Below are 26,630 nucleotides of genomic sequence, written 5' to 3' on the forward strand. Positions count from 1 at the left end.
TATAATGACAATAACAATAACAATAAATTATTATTAAAATTATATTAGATTAATTCAGAGTGAAAGCTTTTATTTGCACTTTTGGGGTTGTTCAAAAATGTTGGCTTGAATGTGCCAAAGTGATCATGCAAACTCTGAATTCAAGGCATTCTTTTCAAATCTAGTGAGCTTTCATTGCATGATCATCTTATTATTTTTCCAATACTTCTTTGTATTTATAAATATATAAATAAATCTTATATATGTTTTGTAAATTTAAAAGACCTTATTAACATTTAAATTTAAGTGCATTATTGATCTCTGTACTATGTCTTTTGTAGGGTATTTTGGTCCTTAGCATTAATCCATAAACTTTTTTACTTTTCATTAATAAATAAAAGGTGCATATGATTAATTAAAATGGTTGAAACAAGAGTCTTACATCCATTGCAGTCCAATGAATCCATACAAACATTAGAAATAGCATTCAAAAGTGAACTATGAATTGTTGATAAATGGGTCCAATAAATAATTAAAAGTTGGCTTGGTATGTAGAATAAATAAACAACTAATGAGTTGCTCAATAGCAATAAACAAAAACATAAAATAAATATATACAAGTGAAATTTTTTTTGAATTTTATATCTTAAAAAAACTAGCATTGAAAATACTTTTTCATTTCAAATATATGTTTTTTTTTTTTACTTTGTTACCTTAATAAATAATATAAAAAAACCACTTACATTAAAGCTTAAAAAATATAATTATTTTATAATAAGTAAGATTTTTTCACCGAAGTAAAAAACAAGGGGGTAAAACATTTAACTTGGTCAAACTCTAAAATTCAAATGTGAACTTGTTTACTTTTTTCCATGACCCTTGTGCTTTTGACTGCCTAGGTCAGCTTTGTCCACAAATGCAAAAGAAAATAAATAAATTTAAATAATAAAAATAAAATAAAAAAGAAAAAAGGAAAAGAAGAAAAGACTTGAATGCTTTTTCTAAGTAATATATAAATGAATATATAATTTATTTTGACTTTTTTATTTGTGAAAAGCCCACGTGTTGTTGACCAATTGACAACGTGCACGAACAAACGCGCTCATAAAATAAACAATTAAAAAGTTAAAATGCTTATGTGAACAAGTGTATGTTTGTGTGTGTATATATACATATATACCGGTCCTACTCTAGGTATAGGCGACCAAGGCCTATGCGTAGAGCCCCAAAATTTTTATTATATATATTTTTTAAAAAATTATACTTACTATTTTCATAATTCATTTTAGTATTATACTATCCATATAATTATTATAGAACATTTTTAATTTATTTTTCGACTGTGTAACAAAATTGGCTTGAGGGCCTAAATTTTTTCAAACCTCACAATTTATTTTTAAAATTATATTTTAAATTTTCATTTACTATCATTCTATTATCTATCTAATTATTTTGAAAATTTTAAAATTTTTTAAATTATAACACTTAATTTTTTTTATTATAATATTAATACGAAACAAATTTTACTGGGCCACATAATTTTTCATGGTCTCACAATTCATGTTTTACTTTTTAAAATTTTTTATTTATTATCATCCTATAATCCTATCCATATAATTATCTAGAAAATTTTAATTATTTTTAAACTACATTTGGAAAATAAGTGGAAAAGAAAATTTTTCCATAAAAATGGTTGTTTGATTGGTATTATTTTATGGTTAGAAAATCAAGAATTTTCTATGAGAAATTCTTATTTTGTTGTTTGATTGCTCCTATTAACCAAGGAAAATGTACGAATATTCTACTAAAAATATAATTCTATATATTATATAACTTAATTTTTATAAATAAAAACTAAAATATAGATTTTTTTAATATACTTAAATATCAAGAGATCAAATTATAATTTTTATAAATATTTTAAAAATATTATATTATAGATTATCGGTATTAATTTGTTAAAAATTTGATTTTTTTAAATAAAAATAAAAAATCCTAAAGAGAGATACAGATATTTTTAAAATTTAAGATAAAACCAAAACAAAGCAGGAGAAAAATAAAACCTTAAATTATACATTCACATGGATTTATGAATAAAGGTGAAAAAAAATCAGAAGATTTGACCTTGGTCGTTCCGAGCAGTGAAGATGATGGTTCCTTGACGACGAGACACTCGGCAATGCAGGTAACGGGACCAATCTTCGACATCGGCTTGGAGCTTATAAAATAAAATTTCAAATTGCCCCTCAATTTATTTTTTCAAATAGGCCCCCTCAATTTTTCATTGAAAAGTTTTCTTTGTGTTGGGAGAGGAAAACTTTTTTATAAATTTGAGGAAAAATAGTCACGTGATCAGTTTTGTGGAAAAGTTTTCCATAGAAAATGTTTTAACCAATTTGACTAGAAAATCTTTATTGGAAAAATTTTTCATGGAAAAGATTGCCAATCAAACATAGTTATAATAAGCTCCACAAATTTTTAGGGCCTAACAATTCATGTTTTTTTAATTATATTTAAACTTTTATTTACTATCTTACCATCATGTCCACATAATTATAATTTTAAGAAATTGTAATTAATTTTTTAATCTCTAAAATTTTTCTTATTTAATTTATTTAATTGATTAATAAATTTTTTTTTATTTTTATTATATAATTTATTATTTGATAAAAATAATTAAAAAATATTTATTATGGTTTTACTTAAGCCGTATTATCTCTAAGACCGACCCTGTATATATATTTATGAAATCGACAAATGCTGTCAAGGAACAAGTACGAAGGTGCACCGATTACAGTGGCTTAACAACCTCAAGAGGTAAGATAGGCGACTTGAACGACCCCTTACTATGTAATCCTGAATAGGAGAGATATACTACCTCCCACATAAGACCCATCAATATACAATTATAGTATTTGAGCCCAAAACAATACATAAATAGTATAGCTACAATACCACTATAGTACAATACTTTGGATCAGGATTCCACCTTGCATCTTGACCATGCAATGATTTGTAACCAGTGGTTGTTAATAAGAAAAAGTATTACCTAATTAAATGTTTAGATAAGAAAGTATGGTTTGTTCATCAATAATATTATGTATATATATATATATATATGTAAAAAATTATATATCAATTATCCATCAAGACATGAATGAAGGACTCTGATTGTCTGATTAATTGACATAATATGAAAGCTTCATTTTGAAAGTAATATAAGAGTATTTAATTAATAAGAACTGTCTAATTATATATCAAATAATCATCTCTTATTAAATTAGTTTATCCAACATGATTGTTTATAGTGTTAATTTATTTTCATGTGTTATGGTCCATATACATAATATTTTAGCATGCAAGAGATTTAGAGGATACAAAACTTATAAACTAATTATATTTATTACAGTATACAACCCGGGTACGTTTGCTTGATTATAATTTAAAATAAAATCTTAATTAATACATAGAATAATACTTTGACCAAACTTATATATGACTAATTAGATCAATTTGGCCTTTTATTTTTTAGAAGAAAAGGCTCAATTCTTGTGTTTTGTCTGGAGGTGACATTCCGTTCCATCCGTAATTTAGTATTAATGTAAAATATTTAAAATTTAAATTAAATTAAACTAAGATAATAAACAAAACATTCATCAATTAATTAAAATACATCTATTACATTCATTAACCAAATCTATAATCTAAGATAACTAAAATGAAATATTCAACGAACTTAATTATATATATATATATATATATATAAAAGAAAGATAATCTAAATAAATCTCTATATTACTGTTCTCTAGAGATGTTTAATTACAACCATTGAACCATCATTTAACGATTATTTTTTTTATATAAGTACTGTACATGTTTTTACTGTTTACGAATATTGTGTGATACTCTAAAAGATGTTTTGATATTATTCATAATGATCATAATCATTGGATTACCATTCAACGATTACTGTGGACGTCTCTAAATTACTCACCCCTCTATATTCATATATATATATATATAATATATACACTATAGCCTAGTGTGAAACCATGCCATGAACTTTGTAATAAAATATACATATAATAACATACGAGTGTGTGAGAGAGTCTTTGCAAATTTAGGTAAAAATACACTAATGATGTATGAATCCAAAACAATAATAATAATACAAGTTGGTCCTCATACTATATCTTATAATCTGAATTTTTTATCACTTTATTAATTACGTACATAAATACATATATGCATATATATATATATATATATATACCAACTCTCCGCATGCTTTAGGACTAATGTTTGACTTACATCTAATCATAACAATTAAGCTAAACTAAACAAACATACATGATACATGTATATATTTATGCACATAAACATCTGTATTAAAAAAAAAAAATAGTGGGCGATGGGACCCACAGAGAGTTTCCAAGAAAGATCAGAAGGTGGCCGTAGAGCAGTAGAGCATTGACCAAGAAGCACTATTCTTTGACTACTACGTTGCTATCATTTTCTTTATCTCTTCATATCAACTCTTCATCCCTCTTTCTTTTCATATATATATATATATATGCACATATATGAGCCACCAAAAGTGGTGACAAATAGCTTCATAGCTTACTTTGATAATCAACTTCTCCTCTTCATCTCCTCTTCTTCTTCTTGTTCTTGTTCTTGTTTAGTTTATCAAGAGTGGTTGAAGATGGTGAGAGCTCCATGCTGTGAAAAGATGGGGTTGAAGAAAGGGCCATGGACATCAGAAGAAGATCAAATCCTTGTCTCTTATATCAATAACTTTGGCCATGGCAATTGGCGTGCTCTTCCTAAACTTGCTGGTATTTAATATTTATATATATATATATATATATATACACATAGAGACATTAAAGTTTATTATATATTTGTGTGTTTTTCTAGTGGTCTAATAAAGTTTAAATACAGGTTTATTAAGGTGTGGGAAGAGTTGCAGACTTAGATGGACAAACTATCTTAGGCCAGACATCAAAAGAGGCAACTTCAGTAAAGAAGAAGAAGACACCATTATCTCCTTGCATCAATCTCTTGGCAATAGGTACATTAATTTACATGTATATATGTTTATATATGGTTTGATTAATGTTTATATAGTTTGATTATTTAGTTTGATTTCTGATGATGTTGCTGTTGTTTGTGTTAAGATGGTCTGCAATTGCTGCACAACTTCCGGGTAGAACAGACAATGAAATCAAGAATGTTTGGCACACTTATTTGAAGAAAAAAATTGATAATAATGTGCCGGGATCGAAGCCGAAGCCGAAGCCGAAGAAGAATAACAAGAATGTGAAATGTTTAGAGACAAATGCCGCGAAGATTTCTGCTGTTAATTTATCTGAGTCTCCTTCGAGATCTTGCAGTACTGATTTGTCATCTTCGTCGATGATCACGGAGTGGACTGATACAGCAATTGAGTTTCCGGTTGTGGATGAGAGTTTCTGGTCGGAGGTTATGTCGGTGAATGGCGATGAACCTTCTCCGGAATTGCTGAGTCGATCAAATGGCGATGAAAGCATGGATTTCTGGTTGAGAGTCTTCATGGAAGCAGGAGAGTTCGGCGAATTACCTGAAATTTAATTAACAATAATATAACATTTTTTTTACTGAGATACCGACAAAATACATCGTAGTATAAGGTTCACTCACAGGATTTATTGTACATTTCATCGTCTTCAGTGTCAAAAGTCGAAACCATATATGTAACTCTTTTTGACAAAGAATATAAACTTCTTCATTTCATTGTCATTCATTTTACAAACATGCATTTATTTGAGAACAATTTATTATATCAGATGACGAAAACTGTGAAGAACTTACTCCAATTTACAGAAAATTCAATCAGAATGCTGTCAGAAAAACAATGATTCTATTAATATGTTGTAAACAATCACTGAAAGTTGCGTAAATAGGAAACTAAACCGAAAGTGATGCAAATATGCAATTGAAGAAATATCGGAGAAATATCGAACAAACTAAAAAATTATTGTCATTCGGTTTTTCAACGATGCTTTGTACATACTCAAGAGTTATTCAAAGAATTGACAAATTTTTTTCTATGCAATTTCTAACCTCAAATGATCTCAAACTACCAAACGTGCCAAACTTTCCACTTCTAAAAGTCCTCTAATTTTGAAATTTATCAGACCTTTTTCCAATACCAAATAAATGATGTCTTATCATGGTAACTCACCTAATTGTTCATACCAAGATAATATATTTATACTATCACATGAATCATTAGCATGCTTTTCAAACTAAATCACTTTTATTTAATGCTAAATAGTGTTTAGCTACAAATAAAACTCCCAAAAGTCTGAAATCAAGTTAAATATTCCAAAAGGACACTAGTGGCATCACACTCAACCGAAAAAAGGAAGATGGTTTACCTCAAAGGACTCAATTGTTCAATGGCCGATAAATGCACGCGCTTGCCCGTTCTTTCCTGATATACATGTAGTCAAATATGCATACACACAAACTTAAGGCAAAATAACATGTAGTCAAATACGCATACATAAGCTTAATTAAGACAAAATCTACTGCCATGTGTAAGACCAAGCCCATCTCTTGTTATATTTCTCAGAGTAATTCCTCTGAGAAATACTAAGAAAATACATAAGTCAAGCTGTCTTATTCTGCTTTCCTAAGATACAAAGTTATTGCAGGAAAAAACATAATGTTGCTGCTTTCAAATACATACATCAAAAGTGGGAAGATAAAAATGGTTGGTTTTCTAATACTAGATTAGATTTAAAATGATACAATGACGATCACTTTAACTAATAATGACATATGACATTATTGACAACTGAATTTTAAATGCTATACCTGGTTTGACGACATTGGTGAAGTGAAAAGCCATCCATCAGGCAATAGATAAAGGTGCAACTTTTTCTCTAAGGTATTCCTAATTGCAAAGATAGTGATACAATACCAACCAAGTTATGTTCAGACTGCTCAAAAGTCGAATGCAAATAGATTAAATTGGGTCCTACATTGCAGAAATACACACGGAAAACAGTAAATGTCTGCGCCAATGAAACAACAATTTTAGGCATGTGATTCCTTCAATTAGATAAGTAATGAATTTTTGATCAAAAGTGCAACCAAAGAACAAAAATGCATGGACATGTAGCTTCGTCAAGCTGCCTCTGAATCAAAATGTCTATTTATTTGAACATTACAATTACTTTTCTCACTGCTTAGGAAAACCATTATAAGCATGGGGTTTATGAGAGACATGAGTATGCAAGAGTGTTCTCCTTGTTTAGTTCCTCAGATGTTGCATCCGATTTCTTCATTGAGAATTTGTCAATTAAAATACCTGAGGAAGTAACATGAAATTATTTAACAGCAGAGATGGGAACAAAGTAAAATGAAGGATTACAGGCACTATTGTCCCTCAAGGTAATTGTTAATTTTGATCCATTCAGTAAAAAAACACATTTAATTATTAGTAGCTCAAGTTAATCCCAGCTAATGAACATACAAAGTTGCTTCCCCTGGAACTATATAATAGCAATCAGAAAAAAAAAACATGTCATTATCTTTGAAGACCAACCAACCCATACAAGTTGCTATTGGATCCCGAAATATCACATCATCTATAAAGAAACTATCAGACTCACAACAATAGCATACCTTGAACAATATTCCATTCACCATTGTGGCAGGTGACAGGGAAAGAATAAATCAACCCAGCAGGAACACCATAGGAACTGTCAGGGTACACACCCATAAAAACCAATGTTCACTGTCATAAAAATTAAGAGACGAAGGAAATAAAAGAAAAGGTTTAAATCATTTTGTAACAAATTCTAAGAAAACTGTTGCAAGGTGCTTGAAATAATGCCTGATGAAGTTGACCAGTCAGAGTGGGAAGAATTTGGAATTGAAAAAGCTTTGAAGAAGTTGACTTGTCAACTGACCAATGGAGATGAAGGATCACCACTACCAGCCAAGGAGACACGCTATTAATTCTCACCTTTGAAGCAACCAATGAAAGCATGAGACAGTGATTATCCTTGTACTGACACAGCATTTAATGTGTTAATCTTTTGTACTATGTTATCTTATTGGATGGTTTGTATTGGGACTCTACTATGATGATTAAAACTTTTTGAGAAGTATTAAATGTATTGATCTCTGCCCAGTAGAATTTTGAGCGAGATCTTCTGAACATTCTCCTCCACTTAAAAAAATTACTAGATTTTCACTAGAAAACTTCATTTTGCAATCAAATAAGCTCATGAACAGTAAAATCCACTGAAAAATAACAAAAAAAATGCATTCATGGATGCATTTTGATAAACCATTCAAAGGTTCTTTAGTAGAATCATCACATGACGCCGATCAATAGGAAGATAAAACCACAGCGTCTGCTAGTAAATAGGATGAAATTCCTCTTGGGGGCTCCTCAAGAAAAATTTACTTTTAATGCTTAATAAATAATTTTTTTTATATAAAAAATGTATAAAGAGCCGTCATTAAAAGAAATAGTTTATCAAATAGCATTTCAAATAACATAAAATTGAGCTCACATCGTTTTTGCATATGGGCACTAGGTCTACACATTAAACTCAAAGCCCACGCAAGATGAAGACACAATATGTTAAGATATTAACTGAACATCTTGATATCCTTTAAATATATATAAATATATAATTGATAGAAAATCGTAAAGGAAAAAAAACCATCTTATTTTGTTAAAAAAAAAGTGAATCAACTTTTTTTGTGTTCGACAACTGGTTAGAAGGTAGAGCTCCTAAAGACCTATGCCATGACCTCTTTAATTAATGATTGGATCTTCTCTTGGATTACAATCAGACAATTCAAACAAGCACTTATTGATCAAGAAAAAATTTTTATAACAGCTTTCTCTATTGTATCTTAACCAATGTTGTCGTTTTCACCAGGTTGTACTAGTGAGCAAGATTATTAAATATTGGCTTGATATCCTTGTGATGAAGCCAAAATATTGATCTCTTTTAATCTAACGGTCTAGATTGCTCTATTGTTTATATAGGGTTATGTTTGTTGGGTGTTGTGTAATGAGAGAAAAGAGAGAAGGATAGAGAGGGTGAGTTCTCTTGTATTTGGAAAGTGAAAAGAGTGGTGTAGAGGAGAGCTCTTGTTCTTGCTTGATCTCATTAAAGCAAGGTAAGACCATTGTTTTTGAGGTAAGGCTAGTTCTTAGAGCTTGGTAATCCTCTTGTGGCTTTATGCCTATTTCTTGTACTCTTGTACTCTTGTTATTCCCCTATGATATAGTGAAGCATTGTTCTCCCGTGGATGTAGACTTGTTCTTAGCCGAATCACATTAAATTGGTGTCTCTTACTTTATTCTTGTGAGATTGGTTGTATGTTATCCTTGCATTGCCCATTCATTGTGTGATTGCTAGGCATTATGATATTGCACACCAAGTGTTCGACGAATTGTCACACTAGTTCCACGCTTCCTCACACGCAACAAAAGATGACAGAAAACCTGATCATTAGAAAGCAACAAGAATTTTACAGTTCATTCATACTATAAATTTCTCATGGATGGAGACGCTCGTAGCCCACTGTATTCACCCTTCTGGAGTTCAGAACGTCCGGGTAAAATAACTCTCTTCTGTTGGCTAGCATGTGAGATAGAGTCTTAACTCTTATCAATCTAGCCATGAGAGGTTGTAATCTACAGAATGCCACTAACACTTGCGTATTGTACCACAAAGAGTCTGAAACAACATATCACCTTCTTCTACTGTGTAATTTTGCAATGCGCATCTGGGCATTTTTTTCATCAAATTCTAAAACTACATTCCCATCCTTATTCAACTTCAGAGGTTTGGATGTCTTGGATACCATCCATCGATGTTCGCCATCAACCTCTTTGGGATCTACTCTCAAAAGCAATTTTCTAGAACATTTGGCTAGGAACAATTGAATATTATATTTAATTCTCTTGTTTTACCATTGCATTCAATCATTGTCAAAATTATTCACCTGTCCCTGACCTAGCTTTCTGCAGCTAGAGATCCACACCAACATCTACCTAGCGACTCAATCTAGAACCTCAAGCGTTTGCTCATCTTCCTAAATGAGCTACAGAGCGAGTATTCCAGCGCCGCGGCACCACAACCACCTTAGGACTGATCCCCTTACCTAAGAGCATGAGTAGACTTTTGTCCCCTTCTGCCAGACTTTGCCAACTCAACTATGTTTCCTTTTTCTTTCTTTTCTTTGTAGTGTGTGATTGTTAGAATTGCATCACCTCTAGTGATGAACTTCTTTCCTTTCTCGGTTCTGTGTTTTGTGGTTTTTCATGTTTGGGGAGTTCTCATTATTTTGTTCTATTTCAATTTGTACTAGTTTTCAGTTTTCTTAAATAAAATAGTAATTTATTTCACTTTTTATATCCATCTGACAAATTAGTTGGTATCTTGTTTTTCTTCCAACTAAAAAACGGAGGACTCCCAAGTTGAAGGCCGACACATGAGATTGATATGGTTTCATTTTTTTTTTTATAAAAATAAACAAATCATTAAAAACGTTAAAAATAATACATGATTTTTGTTTGATTGAGGGATAAAAATGGTGAGTTACTCTCAATCAAGTGATGCCTCCCCTAAGTCATGACCTCAAGAACTCCAGGCTCCATTTGGTTATAGAACCTCAAAGATCTTATACTCATGTTCTTTTTAATAAAAAGAATCTGTAAAACCATTTCATAAAACTGAAAAAGAGGAACAAACAAGGAGCAAAGTTCAATTTGTCACAAATTGTACTCTTTGTTGGCACATGTCATAACACATCTGTAATTCACAAACTCTCAAATCATCTCCAAATCAAATCATTTACATAAAACAACAGAAAACTAATAATCTGAACAATATATATATATCATCCATATAATAATCAAGAACTAAACACCTCTGGCAAGCATCTCTTGATACTCTCCAAAAGACCTCTGTCTTTGAAGCCTCATCTCTTCCTTAAACTTAGCAATGAACATCTCTGCCTTCAAATCAACTTCATTAAAATTAACATCTCTAACAACAAACCCAGAAGATGATGAAGTCTCTGCTTGATAATTCAACACACTGCTTTTCTCCACCACCTTCTCTTTAACATGACATTCATCAACACCCATAATTTCCGGCTGATTAAACAGTTCATCAACATACACAGGCCTAAAACTCAACTTACATGCATGAAAATCATTTCTTTTCGGAGAATTATCGATCATCGATCTCCGAACTCTTCCAATCTTCACTCTCATAAGTTTGCCTTTGAATCTCTTCCATGACTTCTTGCATGGAATAAAATTTCTTTTGAAGCTCAAACAAGACATGCTGACAAAGAGACAATGCAGCAGATGATTTTTGCTGGCTTGTTCTTCTGCTTTTAAAGATGTTCAAATTATATAACTATATAAAGTAATGATCTAATACCAAAAAAACAATCTTTCGGTGTGTGTAAAACTTAAGCTAAGTGTCTGACTTGCACTAGTCTTTCTTTTTATTGAATTAAAAAGTGCTTTAAAGAATAATTATTTTGAAGAAACTAAGAAAGGAATCAAGTGAATGGTTGTTTAGTCTTATTAAATTTTAGTTTGGCTTTATTAAAAGGTACCTCACAAGTTGGGACAAAGATTCTATGGTTGCTTGAAAGTTAAGAGAATTAAAGAATATGCTTTACTGGCTCCTTTCAGACTTATACTGTATCTATTTTATGGACTTTGTGTAGGCCCTGCTGAGCTCTTTACACTATGGATCCAATTCATATTTCATTTAAATGAATTATAATTTCATATGTGAACTAGATTTCGAATGTCGACAAATCACTCTACTTTATCAACAAAAAAAAAATCTAAACAAATCACATCAAAGATTTGCACGGACGAAGAATTAAAATCTCAAAAACTCAATCTACTCGTACCTTCATCTAGCATGAGTTGAGATTTGAACCTTCTTCTTAACGGGGATATAAATATCCTACCAAAAACTCTAACGTAAATAGACATAGTGACTGATATTTTCTTTATATCTTTATTTCTTTTTTTAAAAAATAAAATAAAGGTAAAAAAATTATTTTATAATTTTATAAAATTTGTGAATTATTTTTTAATGTAAAAGCATATAAGCAAATAAAAATATTTCATGGGGCTATATAAAAAAAATAATTTTTTGTGTTGGTATATTATAATATTAACAATTACTCACTTTTATAGGGGTTCTTTTTTTTTCAAAAATTATTTGCCAACACCCCTTTTAAGTTTATTTTACTTGCCCACACGAAATAACTTTTACAATTTTTATTTAAATTAAAATAGTTATTAAGAAAGTGCAAAACTGATTTTTTTCTAAAGAATTGTACATTCCTTTTTAAAAAAAATAAATTATAGATTTATTATTATTACCGGATAAAAATAGATAAGCTACAAATTTAATAAAAAAATAAATAGATCCATTTATTAAAAAAATTAAAAAAATTATAATTTATAATGTCTAATGATTTAGTTCAAAGTGGTCACTGCCCAGAGTTATTTTTTCTAAAAATTTAAAACTTCCGGGTTTTTAAGTAAATATCCTCCAATCGGATTCGGGTGATAATCTCTTACAAAACCCGACCCGTTTAAACTCTTTTAGTTTTCCCTCTCCTTCGCTTCTTCTCACTCGCGCGGGCTCTCTCTCTCTCTCTCTCTCTCTCTCGCTTCCCCGCGATTGATTAGGGTTTCCATTCAGAAGCTTGGTAATGGATTCTCCTCTGCGAGCATTTGCTCACTGATTAGGCTTTTGATCCACTTCCCATTGATCCTGGAAACGGTCTGTTCTTCAGATTCTAGCCGGCGATCGAGGTAAAACGCACAATCAAACCCTAATTATTTGTCTTATTTCTTGCAATTTTATACTTGCATGTGTTTCCAATTCAGTCTTGATTATCTTCACTGCTTCATGCCATGCCGTGATCTTAAGGTGGGATAGATATTAGTGGACAACATTGATTAGCAGTGATAGATTTCATTGTTATTTCAGATTTACTTGCATTTTTGTAGATTCAATTGAGAACTGGTTGTTTTATGGATGATTTTGAAGTTCGCATGTCTTCAGTTCTAGTTCCTAATTCTGGAAACCATTGATGCTCTGTAATGTAGTGATTTTTATGCAAAGGTTTTTAGAGGAGGAGTGGTTATGTTAGAATAGTTGTTAAGTTTCCTAACAGGAATTTCATAGTGCAGGCTCAGTTTTCAATTTGTAATATTTACTTTGATAGATTGAAAGTTACAATGGTGGGGATTTTGATGGCAGTCATTAGCACAAAATTTGTGTAATGAAGCTAGAAAAACTAGTGATAGTGGGTGTTTTTTTCTGGAATGGTTTTTGCTACGGATATGAAAGCTTGGATAAATTAGTTAAAGTTGTGATTATCCTATTTAGATAAGTTAGATTCAAATTTTAGTTAAAGTTAAACTTTTATCCTGGTATGATATTTGAATATGATTGTAATGCTATAGGCATGTTGGCATGTTGCTTTATCATTTGTGTGTGGTAGAGTGTGGCTGTTGCCTCTCCACTTCCTTTCTCATATATTCTCAATAGTGCCGAATTTCATTTCTTTAAGGTACCAGCCAGAAATTGCAAAAACAAGTTATTTTGCTTTCTCCTATTGCATTGTATTACTTAGAAATTTAGGATCCAAATAAGTGTATAATCACAATCCAATCTTGTAAGTATATTCTTAATTGGCTTAGTGAACCGTTGCATTCTTTAAAGTTGGAATCCCATGCAGATTTTTTTTTTTCTTTTTCTTGAGTTCTCAAGAAGCACTGGGGGATGCATGATGAGATATTTTAATTTCTATTCTGCCAAGCGTTATGAAAGAATTCGTTGCATATGTTTATTCAGTAGCAGCTGAAGTTGCTTTCTTGGTGATGTCTCCTATTTATGTTGATCAACAGTAAATGCATTGGAAATCAAACTATTATTTGAATCTAATTCTTCGATAGATGCTTTGGAACTTTGCACATATACTTACTGCAAAGCATTTCTGTATATTTTAGTGTAATGCTTAGTTCATATGTGTTGTGGATGAGATGGTTTTTTTTGTTCCTTATAATCTATCTTGTCATTTAAATTTCGGGCTGGCCGCTAACTAACTAAATTTTTTTAGCAGAAATGCATCTTGTGGGTGAGGAAAGGAAAGCAAATCTTCCTGGACCGCCATCCATGGCTTTTCCTGCCGTTCCACAAACTTTGACACCTTTTGTGTCAGATCCTGAGGCTGGGTTTGAATCATCTGCTCCTTCTGGAACTGCAACTCCATTTTTGTCTTCAGGGCCTGTGTCTGGTCCCAGGCCATTAGGTGTCTCTCAGGTCACAATGCAAACCTTTCCTTCTAGGCCTATGGCTGGGTATGAGATGTCAGAATATAGGATGCCATCTCCACCTCCAGCTGGTCCCTCTAGTACTCCCATGCCATCTTATCTGGCACAAGGTGCAAGCTCCTATCAGCAACTATCAACTCCTCCAGTTCTTCCAACTGCTCAAGCTGTACAACCCCTTCGTGGTCCACCTTTGGGTGCTCCTCCATTTCCTGCGCCTACTGGGTCTTTTCGGCCTCAAACCCAAATTTCATCAGTTCCAATAGGAGCCCCGCCTCAAATTGGAAATTCTTTACCACCTAGAGCTAATATGCCACTGCCAACGTCAGAGTCATCACTTGCACCACAAAAGCCATTTTTTCAGTCACCATGGCCTGGGAACCCAAATGCATTTCCAAGCGGTAATGTTCCCCAGCCTCCTTTGGAGTCACAATTTCCTTCTCCTAGACCAGTTTCACAGTCTCCTTTGCAGGCTTATTCAGCTCCATATATGCCACTGCCCATGTCAGAGACATCACTTCCACCACATAAGCCATTTTCTCAGTCACCATGGCCTGGGAACCCAAATGCATTTCCAAATGGTAATGTTCCCCAGCCTCCTTTGGAGTCACAATTTCCTTCTCCTAGACCAGTTTCACAGCCTCCTTTGCAGGCTTATTCAGCTCCATATGAGCGACTGCCCATGTCAGAGACATCACTTCCACCACATAAGCCATTTTCTCAGTCACCATGGCCTGGGAATTCAAATGCATTTCCAAGCGGTAATGTTCCCCAGCCTCCTTTGGAGTCACAATTTACTTCTCCTAGACCAGTTTCACAGCCTCCTTTGCAGGCTTATTCAGCTCCTTATGTTTCTTCCCAAGCCCCTCCTTTGAATGCTCACCAAGGAAGTTATGTGCCACCTGCACCTTTGGGTTTTAATTCAAGAGAGCAAATGCAGTATTCCGGCACTGGACCTCAACTTGGAGGCACCATTCAAGGTCTGCTTGAGGATTTCCAGTCATTATCTGTTGGCTCTTCTCCATGCATGCTTGATCAAGGAATAGATCCCGAATCACTGCCAAGGCCATTGGATGTTGATCAAGAGCTTATTTCTATTCTTGAAAAATACCCTCTAAACTGCCACCCAAGATATCTAAGATTGACAACTCATGCAATACCAAGTTCACAATCATTGCTTTCTAGGTGGCATTTGCCTCTTGGAGCAGTGGTTCATCCTTTAGCAGAAGCTCCAGATGGGGTTAGTAACACCATAATATGAGATTTGGTTCATGTTTATTCTCTTTTAACAAGTGTCTCTTAATATATTCATTTGACATTGCTTCTTCTGAATATTCAATTGTTTAGGAAGAAGTGCAGGTTGTCAATGTTGGTTGTGCTAGTGTTGTCAGATGCCGAAGATGTCAGACTTACGTAAATCCTTACGTGACATTTATGGATGCTGGACGGAAATGGTGGTGCAACCTTTGTTCTCTACTCAATGATGGTAGATGCTTTGCTGATTCTTTTTTCATGTGATTTCTAGCTGTTCATTTTTACATCCATTAATGTATTGAATTTTTTTTGCACTTTGGTACCTTAGGAAGTACCATTTTGTGTATTTAGTTTGTCTGGGTTTCCAATAGAACTTGTTTTCCAAATTTAGTTCAGAAGCACCACCATTAGCAATTTTAAGTATACAGCTGATGTCCTGATGTCCTGTTCAGCGAAAGGTTATCTGATGCATTGTTATTTGTGTGTATTGACCTCCGGTTTGTGATGTAGCCACAAGTAAAATGTGAAATTCTTGTCCTGAAAGCATATGATATACAGAAGCCTTGGATTGATAGGTCAAGCTGTGAACTCCCCTGCAATGAAAATTAGAGTATACTATAATACTTATGGGCTTTATTCAATCTCTTTTTGATCTAAACCTGAAGTTTGCAGTAGTATATTGAGCATGTAGAGCAGTTGCTTAGTTTCAGGATGAGTATGTTATATTCAACCATACTTAGTAATTATAACTTGATATATGGATTTTATATTCATCTCTTCTTCTGTAATAAAATAACTCAATTGAAATATGTTATATAGAGAGGACTGATCGGTGCTAGTATATTGTTTCCTAATTTCTGTAAGCTCTTTAAGTGCAGTTCCTATAGAGTATTTCTGTCCCTTGGATGCAAGTGGAAGAAGATGTGATGTAGATCAAAGACCTGAGCTTTCCAAGGGTAGTGTGGAATATGCTGCTCCAGCTGAATATATGCGTCGACCACCAATTCCTCCAATATATTTCTTTCTTATTGATGTGTCAGTAACTGCAGTCCAGAATGGTTTTCTTGAGGTAATTATATATTATTTTTTTATAGAGAAGTCCAATTATTCCCTTGCTGCTGCCTTAGTTTCCTTTTGGTTTTTATTAAGTTTTCAAGTGAAAAATCAATGCATTCAGTGTGTTTATCTTCTTATATATTCATTTTGGCATTCTTCTCCAGACTATAGCGACAACAATCAAATCTTGCCTTGATGGGTTTCCTGGCTCTCCTAGGACACTGATTGCCTTTCTAACTTTTGACAGCAGGTTACATTTCTACAGTTTGAAGGCATGTGATCTTCACTTGTAAACTTGTGTGTCTAACTTAAGTTCATATTATTGCATGCTTTTTAGTTGGCGATGGTTGCTGCTCTTTCCTTGGTTACTGAAATGCTTTATTTGCATGTTGCAGTCTTCTCTGTCCCAACCACAGATGATGGTGGTTTCAGATTTGGAAGATATATTTCTTCCTATGCATGATGATCTTCTTGTCAATTTAGCTGATTCAAGAACTGCCATTGATAATCTTTTGGATAGCTTGCCCAGTATGTTTCAACACACTGTAGATGTAGAATCTGCTTTGGGACCTGCTCTCATGGCAGCACACATGATTATGGTATCTTTTTGCCACATTACTGGATTTTTCTATCCTCATTGAATTTGCGATAAACTTGCGTGAAAAGTTTAACATCTTATCTGACAGCGTCAACTTGGAGGAAAGTTGCTCGTCTTTCAGAATACATTACCTTCTCTTGGTGTTGGCCGGCTAAGGTTACGTGGCAATGACCTTTGTATCCACGGGACAGATAAAGAACATACCTTAAGAGTTCCTGAAGAGCCCTTCTATAAGCAGATGGCTGCTGAATTCACAAAGAATCATATCGCTGTGGACATATATGCTTTCAGTGACAAGTACTCTGATATAGCTTCTCTAGGTGCCAATGCAGCACGACATACTAGATATGCTTTTTGATAGCATTTACGTTGCTTTTGCTTATTTTGCTCCTCTGGTTGTGCAGGATCTCTTGCCAAATACACTGGTGGACAGGTTTATTATTATCCATCATTTCAGGTAACAATTCATGGACAGAAACTCAGATATGAGTTGACCAGGAACCTAACCAGGGAGACTGCTTGGGAAGCTGTCATGCGTATTAGATGTGGAAAAGGTTTTTGTTGATATAATTACTGCCTTTTGTTTCTGTTCTTTATTGGGCTTTTCTTCTGTACATCTCTTTTTTCGCTAAAGAGCTATTTTTTATTTGGGTTGCTTTCCAGGGCTGCGGTTCACAACTTATCATGGTCATTTTATGGTAAGATCAACGGATTTTCTAGACCTCCCAGCTGTGGATTGTGACAAAGCCTTTGCGATGCAATTTTCTTTGGATGAAACACTGATAACAGAACAGACCATATATTTTCAAGTAGCCCTCCTGTATCCTTCATTTTCTTGTTTCTTGCATGGCTGTTTTGGTTTTTACTTTCTTTTCACATGTGAACTATTCAATAAATTACTGTAATGTGTTAGTGCTATTCTGAATTTGCATCATGATTCAATTTTTAATTACTTTGAAATGTTATGTTAAATTTATGAATACATGTGCATTATGGAAGTAGTCTTTACTCTTAAGATTGCATTTCTTCTACCATTAAACTTGAAACTATTCTAACGTAATCTGAAAGTTCTAACAAAAGTTCACGGGGCATGAGGTTGTCCTGCAATATAAAAATGCTTGGATGTAAAACATCTGGATAGTGAATTCAAATGTTTGTAAATATTGACAATGTAAAATATCTAGATAGTGAATTCAAATGCTTGTAAATATTAGTTTGGATCAATATGTTATGTCATACTTGTGTGAGTAATCATTACCATGTTACCTTAACAAGAATTAGATATACTTCATCCTCTGGTGAAAGACGCATTAGAGTTCATACAGCAGCTGCACCAGTTGTGTCAGATCTTGGGGAGATGTACCGCCAGGCTGACTCTGGAGCCATTGTATCTATGATGAGCAAGCTTGGTAACCTCAGTCTTCTTTACATTGTTTTCTTTTGGATACATCTAATTTATTTCAGGAATCACTTGATTTTTTTTTGTTTAATATAATGATGCAATGAATCTGCAGCAATTGAGAAAACTCTTTCTGGCAAGCTTGAGGATGCCCGCCAGTTTTTACAGTTGAAATTAATGAGAAGTCTCAGAGAATACAGAAACCTTTATGTTGTGCAACATAGGTTAGGCGGGAGGCTGATATATCCGGAGTCTTTAAAATATTTGGCGTTATACATATTGTCTCTATGCAAGACCCTTGCTCTTCGTGGGGGATATGTTGAGGCTTCACTAGATGAACACTGTGCTGCTGGATACAGTTTGATGATTTTACCGATTGGAGGGATGCTTAAGCTTCTATATCCAACGTTGGTTAGGATAGATGAGATCCTTTTGAAGGTAATTAACCTTTATTTAATTTTACTTATAAGCATAGTCAAGAACATAGAGTTTTTAGACTTGATATTTATGTGGCAAGGTGAAAATTTTAGAGACGTGAATTCGGTTCTTAAGATATTCTTTTGAGTTTCATGCTTGTACATCAAATGGCTTACTTTCGGTTTGCAGGCCCCAGATAACTCTGAATTGTTGAACGAATTGAAACCATTACCCTTGACAAAAGAGAGTTTAGATGCTGGAGGATTATATCTTTATAATGATGGATTCAGCCTAATTCTTTGGTGTGGCAGAATGCTATCTGCTGACATTGTGAAAAACATACTTGGAATCGACTTTTCTACCTCCCCAGATTTATCAAAGGTATTCCTCCTTTCTTTCCTGGACTATAAAATTTGTGTTTAAAATCATGCTTCTTGATAAGATTTTCATCAGTATTTCTAATACTTGAGTTTCTATAATGACCAGAGCAAATTGCTAGTTTTTCTTTTTTCCAGAGACAATTTATTGATTATTTGAGATACTATCTAACATAAATCATAGTTAATGCAACCTTGGATTTTGGTTTACTTGACGTTTTCTGCTCTATTGAGTCACAGAAACATATATTATTATTACTACATGTACTTGTATCCATACATAGTGTCTCAATCTGGGTTTTATTTTTTATTTTTTTGGCTCAGTGCATTTTTGGTCTTCAAATTATATCTGAAAATTCATTTTGATACCTGAAAACCAACTTTTTCTATTTTATGTTAACTTAGTAGGGACAAGAACTGCTCACTTTTTACTGGTTTTTCTATTCTTAGTTCAATGACCAAAATGAACATGTTTTGGGTTAAAGGATCAAAATAAATACAGAATATAGTTCAAGGATCAGAAGTGCACTCTCACCGTACATTTTTAATCTACACAGTAATCTCCATGTAGACATGGACATGGTTTGATTTCTTAGCACTTGCATATTTTGTTTTGTTGAGTTGCAGGTTACATTGTTTGAGCATGATAACGAGGTTGCTCGAAAATTAACAAGCATGCTGACAAAGATAAGAAAGAACCATCATTCCAACTATCAATTATGCCATATTGTAAGACAAGACGAGCAACCGAGAGAAACCTCGTTGCTTCTCTCCAACCTCGTCGAAGATCAGACAGCCGGAACCTTCAGTTACAGAGACTGGATGTTGCAAATGTTCCTTCAAACACAACAAATTTCTTGAAGCTATAATAGAAAGAAAAAAAACAAAAAAAGCAAAAGACCACATTTTTTTTCTTGTTTACACTGGCATTGTGTTCTCCAAGTTTTGTCCAAGTAAATACTTGATCATAGTATATTTTTTGGGGTTCAAAGTCATGCCAGCAACTAAGTCTTACCAATATGAGACTTGAGTTTCACTTATAGCTTGGTGTGCATTCTCATTATTTATTTATTTATTTATTTTAGATAATTATTTTAGCTAAGGCTTCTCCATGATCATTAGTTTCCTCAATTGTTAGATATATAGAAGCAGTTTCAGAGACATTTACAATTTTTCTCGTTCATTTTATTTTATTTCTGTTATTCAAACTTCTCCAATATTTTAATTTATGCTGAGCTAATTTTTTTTTTTTTTTGGTTTAATAAAAGTCAATGGTAAATAATAATAATAATATATTTAGCCCACCAATTTCTTCAAAAGAAAAGTAGAAGAAGACCTTGAAAATTTTCATAATTAACTTTAAAAATTTATTATTCAATGTATATATATATTTTTCCTATTCCAATTTATTTAAATATCTTCATTAATAGAGGTATGTTTTACATTTTCAAATCTTACAATTCTAAATTAACACCTCTTTTTTTTTTAAAAAAAAAAAGTCAATTACAGTGCCCATGTTTAATGTTTTCTTGTCCACATCTTTCAAAAATAAATAAATAAATAAATAAATAAAAATCAAAGAGAAGCTTCTTCCTTCCCTGAAAAGTCGTTACACGTTTGTTAAGTCTTGGCCGTTTACCCGCCCAAATCTTACCAATTTATATCTTCAATTTCCAAAACCACGCGATTTCCCCAATCCACAATCAACCCTTCTTCTTCTCCTCCTCTTCCTCAATCCAAACATGAATCCCTAATCCAAAGCTCGGATTTTTAGGGTCCCTCACCCTCTTAAATCCCCAATTTTGTTTCAAAGATCCAATTTTGGGCTTTTTCCGTTTTTGTTAAACCCTTTTTTTTCCAATATCCTAGGGTTTCTTAATGGGTGCTCATCAATCTAGGGATCAAGCTCTCTATAATCATGCCAAATGCGGCAATGTCGCAGGGATCAAGGCACTCCGCCAGCATGGCGCTGGCCTTGAGGTAATTGAATTCATCCTTTTCATTCTTAAACTTTTATTTTTTTTATTTTTTTTTTCTGTGAAAAATTTAGAGATTGGGATTGATTGATATATCTGTGCGACTGTGTATTAGTGGGTTGATAAAGAGAGGAGAACTCCATTGATTTTGGCTTGCATGCGTTCAGATCTCTTGCCTGTTGCTAAGGTTTTGATTGAACTTGGTGCCAATGTTAATGCTTATCGTCCTGGTGAGAAGTTCTAATCTTTAAATCTCTGTTGAATTATGATACTGTTTATATTTCAGTAATTCAATATAGAAATCAGATTTGAAACAAAATCAATGCTAATTATGGTTCAAGCCATAGCCAATGTATATAGAAGATGTTTGTCATTTTTGTTGCATTTGCATTATTAGTATCTTATTCTAGCTTCGATATAAAACATTTAGCCATAGTCAATGTGTACAATTTAAATCCAATTTCAATATGGAGTTGAAAGTGAGTGCTATTTAGTTATGATGATTGAATCGGATTGATTTAATTTAGAGAATTCAACTCAAGTAGTAGAGATGTCATGCTTGCTTTTGTTGCATAGGTTCTCAAGGTGGGACTCCTTTGCATTATGCCGCAAAAAGAGGCCTTGTTCAGACCGTTGAACTCCTTCTTTCTCGTGGAGGTATACCTTGTCGATTGTTTTATCAGTAACAAAGGTTTATTAGCTATCGATTTGTTCCGTTAATGAATTTTCCCTTGTTAAACACCATAGCGAACCCATTATTGATGAACGATGATCACAAGACTGCACTTGATTTAGCCAGAGCAAACGGGCACTTAAATATAGTTCGCTCCATTGAGGTATATACTTTTTGCTATTAGTAATCATGTGTTAATTAGCTGTGAACCAAAATCAATTTTCATTCTTTATAAATAATTGACATCCAGAATTCCATCTGTCTCTTCTCTGGATGGTTGCGGGAGTTGCATGGACCAAGCATCTTAGAAGCATTGATTCCCCATTGGGTATCAAGGAAACTGTATGTGCACTTTGAATTAGTTCATTCTTGCTCTTTTTCTTTTCCATCTCGGCATCATTTGGTTGAATACTTTTACCTGAACCATCCTTTTCTTTTCCCAACAGGTGGGCTGTGGTTCTTTCCATTTAGTTCTCCTATTCCTACGAATCCTCCAAGGTTCTACCTGGCATTATACTCTGGTCTCCAGGTACATTGATGAAGCAAAAGGTTATTGTCCTAATTTTGCAGTTATATAATTTTCCCTGATAATGCCAATGATGTTCTAGATAATTCTTGCAGTGACTCTATTTATATCTCTTATAAAGTGAATTCGACAGTATGTTCTTATGTTTTAAAATTTTGTTTTCATTTTTTCCAAAAAGGTTGCTAAGCCACGTACCACTGTTGCACTCTGGAAATGCCAGATCGATGAGCCAAGATTCACTCAACCAGATCCTACAATGCTTATCGAATGTGTGGCCGGAAGTGGGTTTTCTGCTAATCCTCATGCATTTATCTCCATCATAGCTTGATACATTTTTTATATAATGAAAATGTTCATATTTAGAAAATTTATCATGCTTGACTCTCATTGCTATTTTATATGCAGAGCTGAAGTTTAGGCTCTCGTCTGGAGTTGAAGGCGATCGGCAACAATTGCTGTTGTTTTACAATGCATGCAGAGGGATTCCTCGCGTAATTTCCACACTTTTTTCTCTTAATAAACACTTCTAATGTTTTCATGCTAAAATTCTATCACCATTTTCCTTTTGCAGACCAGCATTAATGTTCCGGCACCCCCTGTTATCTCTGTTGCTCCAATGCCGACCACCGCACAAATCAATCCACAACCATCGAGTACACTGCCGAGTACACTGCCAACAAGTACAACCCCTACCCGGGAAGATGAAGAAATATCAATGGCGATACACGCATCCATTCAATCGGCAATGGCAGAAGGAGTAGTGCCAATTTCCGATACATTGCCACCATTGTCACCCTCATCTGTTCCGTCCGCTCCTCCGATCAATTCTACTGTCTTTTACAACAATTCTATTAACTATCCATCAGTAGATTCACACCCGACGAACGTAAATGCGTCCCCGCTCGATACAAGACCCGATATTATTAGTAATACTAGTAACTCTTCGAGTTCGTGTGTGATATGTTTAGATGGTCCAGTTGAGGGAGCATGCATTCCATGTGGGCACATGGCCGGTTGCATGTCTTGTTTGAATGAGATCAAAGCAAAGCAATGGGGATGCCCAATTTGCCGAACTCAAATTCAGCAGGTGATTAAACTCTATGCTGTTTAATGCATGTACATTCATGTATCTATTTATATTTGGCCTGCATGTATTGCTTGCTTCTTCAATGACCTTTTTTTTTAGTCCTTTTTTTGTAAAGAGATTTGTGAGCTATTTGAATTTGCAATAAAGATGTTGAGATATTTGTGTATTTTGGCTTCTGAATTATATGAACGTAGTTGAAAGACTGGTATAAATGAATAATGTAATCAATATCATCATATGAAGCAGAGATGCATATGGACTTATAAATTGAGAGGAGGATCCCATGTTTACCAACTGTGTATGTGGGTCCTAACAAGAAATGGAAAACACAAATAGAAAAATATATGTCATACCCAAAAATGACCCGCGGAGTTTGATCATATATATTTGCTCAATTTTATTATGATTGATAATAACGGAAAAACGCTCTAGTCAGAAATGTAGTTATTTCTCTCCAGTTATATATTCCAAAATATCGGCTTAAACCACTAATTTTTAAGTGTCTTTAAGGAGTTTCTCATAATTGGATTTTCAAGAAGATCAAACCTTCTTCAAAGTATCAAAGAACTAAGACATGTTAAATATGTTTCTAAAGTGGTTTTATATTCAAGAGATGAATTGACAATTGTGAAAGAGTTGGTAATTCACAGACTTTTCCGTTTTGCATAAAGATCGTCTAAAGTCAAAATTTTGATTTTATTGGTCCATGTGGGGTAATTGACAATTAGCGATATTAATTTTGTTGTTTCCAAATTTACAAGATTTAATATTAAAGTAGGGTAATTAGGAAGATAATTGTTTGAAATTTGAATGGTAAGAAGAGAAATTTGTTGAGATAATTTGTATTGTTTGTACAAAATTTTAAAAGAGAAGCAGTGCAAAGGGTGAAGGATTCCATAGGTTAAAATGGAGACAAGGAAGTAGATGGTAAGATTTCCGTACTTAAGTTAACCTTTTGAAAACCCTAACTTTTAGCATGGAGATTATAATCTACGTAAAATTCATTGTCCTTTACTTCCTTTATTTATCCATTATTATATTATAATATATTACATTAATACATTAAAAAAAACACATGCCCTTCCACACATCCACTTAATACACACATAAACACACAAATATTATTATATGTATCTAAAACATTCTATTATCATTGGAACACATGCACACTCACATAGTGTAGAGTTTATTCATCTAAACTTTTTTTTAATGATTTATTTTATAATAAACATTTTATATAATATTCCATGAAAAACTTTTGCAATGTTCTAAACACCTCTTCTACTAATAATATATATTCATGTTATTATATATTCAGGATTGAAAAAACAAAAGTCATTTCTAGACCACAAGGTAGCTCTGCAAAATTCAATAAAAAAAACTCTTGTGTTTTGTGAAATATGTAAAATAAGGAATAATTTTTTTTCGATACTATGATGTGTGGTTTCTTAGATTTGCAAAAAAGAAAAAACCGTTACCAAGTTATTAACGGTGTCAACTTAAATGGATAAAATAATCATTTTATTTTAAAATTAATTTATATGATATCTATATATATTTAAGTTTATTAATCTCTTCCAAATTTTACTAAAAAAATTAAATTTTAAAAATCAAACAAAATCATGCTGAAAATTTATTTTTTATGTTACGTGATGGTTTTTTTTCATGAATTGATGATTTTGCCCTGTTAAAAATGATAAAGTTAACACAGTTGACAATTTTTTTTTTTTTTACAAATTTGGTAAACCATGCGTCATACAATAAAAAAAACTCATTTTTTATTTTGTAAATCTTGTAAATATAAGGGTTTTTTTGTATTTTTTATTGTATTATAAGAGTCAACAAGATTAATCAAAATGATAAAATTACTTTGTCACTTAAATAAATTATTTAAAATTTAAAATTTTGTGAATATTAAAATTTGGTAGAGGAGAATTATTTTTATATAGACCTCTTCATATTTTGTTTGGTGGATTATTGACTTATATATATATAAATGTGATGTGAGTATGTATTTTTTTTAAAAAAAATTCCTACAATAATTATTAGATCTGCATTTAATAATCAATCTCTATTCATGCATAATATTTAACAGTAATTAAAAATATATCACAATGTTTAATAACATCTAACAATGCAATAGTATAATAACTAACAAATAAATTATACAGTCGGTATATGTATATCACCTCTATAAATAACATCTAAACATCTTTAAATTTTAAAAAATCAAATATGTAGTAAAAAAAACATATAATATATATAACAAACAAAAACTTTAAGAAATGAATTGATAGAGTTGTCACTCAAATGCAAGACATGAAGCTAAAGTCACTTGATAACCCTTCCAAATTAGTCAAGACAAGTGTGGGACCCAGAATAGACACATTGTGGGGCCCTCATACGATATGGACGAATAGGATCACGAAAGGTAACATGTCTATCTTGTGGGCCACCACCTTCACTCCCATCTAATCTATGTCTCTCTTCTTGCGTTGTGTCATCATCTACATTCTTCAAATTTCTTTACTTTTTTTTAAACTTGAAAATGGTTTTTATTTATCTTATAAAACATTAAAGAAAAAAAATTGAATTTCTTTGATTGCAACGAAGGAAAATAGAACAAATGAGAAACAAGTGATGCTTTTAAAAACTTTTTTTTGATTTGACAATTTAAATAGTTGTTAGTTTGAAATCTTTTTCTCTGGAGATTCATCACATTATCATCAAGATTTTTAATGGTGGCAACCACTACTTATTGTACTAACCAGTTATATATTTATATATATATATATATTTGATGGCCCACGTAGGTGCGTAAATCAGGCTCTTTATATATAATAGATGAGACGATGAATGCAATCGAATCTCTACATATCATCCA

The 26,630-nt window shown here is 32.6% G+C and overlaps 4 protein-coding genes across 5 annotated transcripts; 3 read left to right on the plus strand and 1 right to left on the minus strand.

The window, feature by feature from the left end:
- The first annotated feature begins 4,589 nt into the window (after positions 1-4,589).
- Positions 4,590-5,764, plus strand: LOC120275930 (transcription factor MYB4-like). The gene is made up of 3 exons (XM_039282659.1): positions 4,590-4,817; positions 4,924-5,053; positions 5,160-5,764. Exons 1-3 carry the CDS (start codon positions 4,685-4,687, stop codon positions 5,590-5,592), a joined length of 696 nt encoding a protein of 231 aa, XP_039138593.1. The 5' UTR covers positions 4,590-4,684; the 3' UTR covers positions 5,593-5,764.
- Positions 5,765-10,765: 5,001 nt separating this feature from the next.
- LOC120276013 lies at positions 10,766-11,380 on the minus strand. The gene has a single exon (XM_039282753.1). The coding sequence runs from the start codon at positions 11,351-11,353 to the stop codon at positions 10,925-10,927; it is 429 nt and encodes a 142-aa protein (XP_039138687.1). The 5' UTR covers positions 11,354-11,380; the 3' UTR covers positions 10,766-10,924.
- Positions 11,381-12,710: 1,330 nt separating this feature from the next.
- On the plus strand, positions 12,711-20,515 carry LOC120275216 (protein transport protein Sec24-like At3g07100). 2 transcript variants are annotated; one of them, XM_039281739.1, is made up of 13 exons: positions 12,711-12,859; positions 14,176-15,623; positions 15,731-15,869; positions 16,516-16,706; positions 16,858-16,965; positions 17,089-17,292; positions 17,380-17,611; positions 17,696-17,845; positions 17,955-18,111; positions 18,573-18,700; positions 18,806-19,128; positions 19,297-19,488; positions 20,112-20,515. In XM_039281739.1, exons 2-13 carry the CDS (start codon positions 14,178-14,180, stop codon positions 20,343-20,345), a joined length of 3,504 nt encoding a protein of 1,167 aa, XP_039137673.1. In that variant the 5' UTR covers positions 12,711-12,859; positions 14,176-14,177; the 3' UTR covers positions 20,346-20,515. The 2 variants fall into 2 exon arrangements, with proteins under 2 accessions (XP_039137673.1, XP_039137674.1); XM_039281740.1 differs by lacking the exon at positions 12,711-12,859 and adding an exon at positions 13,801-13,930.
- Positions 20,516-21,118: 603 nt separating this feature from the next.
- Positions 21,119-23,912, plus strand: LOC120275543 (probable E3 ubiquitin-protein ligase XBOS34). The gene is made up of 8 exons (XM_039282160.1): positions 21,119-21,464; positions 21,576-21,690; positions 22,037-22,117; positions 22,208-22,296; positions 22,384-22,662; positions 22,838-22,940; positions 23,065-23,150; positions 23,231-23,912. The coding sequence occupies exons 1-8, from the start codon at positions 21,363-21,365 to the stop codon at positions 23,768-23,770; spliced, it is 1,395 nt and encodes a 464-aa protein (XP_039138094.1). The 5' UTR covers positions 21,119-21,362; the 3' UTR covers positions 23,771-23,912.
- The last annotated feature ends 2,718 nt before the right edge of the window (positions 23,913-26,630 follow it).

The sequence above is a fragment of the Dioscorea cayenensis genome, chromosome 14 (assembly GCF_009730915.1).
Source record: "Dioscorea cayenensis subsp. rotundata cultivar TDr96_F1 chromosome 14, TDr96_F1_v2_PseudoChromosome.rev07_lg8_w22 25.fasta, whole genome shotgun sequence".
NCBI classification, from domain to species: domain Eukaryota; kingdom Viridiplantae; phylum Streptophyta; class Magnoliopsida; order Dioscoreales; family Dioscoreaceae; genus Dioscorea; species Dioscorea cayenensis.

Excerpts from the sequence above, each read along its gene's own strand:
- LOC120275930 (XM_039282659.1), top strand. The coding sequence starts at position 4,685 with ATGGTGAGAGCTCCATGCTGTGAAAAGATGGGGTTGAAGAAAGGGCCA. Across the intron at positions 4,818-4,923 it reads TGCTCTTCCTAAACTTGCTG|GTTTATTAAGGTGTGGGAAG; the intron begins GTATTTAATATT and ends GTTTAAATACAG. Across the intron at positions 5,054-5,159 it reads CATCAATCTCTTGGCAATAG|ATGGTCTGCAATTGCTGCAC; the intron begins GTACATTAATTT and ends GTTTGTGTTAAG.
- LOC120276013 (XM_039282753.1), bottom strand. The coding sequence starts at position 11,353 with ATGTCTTGTTTGAGCTTCAAAAGAAATTTTATTCCATGCAAGAAGTCA.
- LOC120275216 (XM_039281739.1), top strand. The coding sequence starts at position 14,178 with ATGCATCTTGTGGGTGAGGAAAGGAAAGCAAATCTTCCTGGACCGCCA. Across the intron at positions 16,966-17,088 it reads TACATTTCTACAGTTTGAAG|TCTTCTCTGTCCCAACCACA; the intron begins GCATGTGATCTT and ends TGCATGTTGCAG. Across the intron at positions 17,846-17,954 it reads GCGTATTAGATGTGGAAAAG|GGCTGCGGTTCACAACTTAT; the intron begins GTTTTTGTTGAT and ends GTTGCTTTCCAG.
- LOC120275543 (XM_039282160.1), top strand. The coding sequence starts at position 21,363 with ATGGGTGCTCATCAATCTAGGGATCAAGCTCTCTATAATCATGCCAAA. Across the intron at positions 21,465-21,575 it reads AGCATGGCGCTGGCCTTGAG|TGGGTTGATAAAGAGAGGAG; the intron begins GTAATTGAATTC and ends ACTGTGTATTAG. Across the intron at positions 22,297-22,383 it reads ATATAGTTCGCTCCATTGAG|AATTCCATCTGTCTCTTCTC; the intron begins GTATATACTTTT and ends ATTGACATCCAG.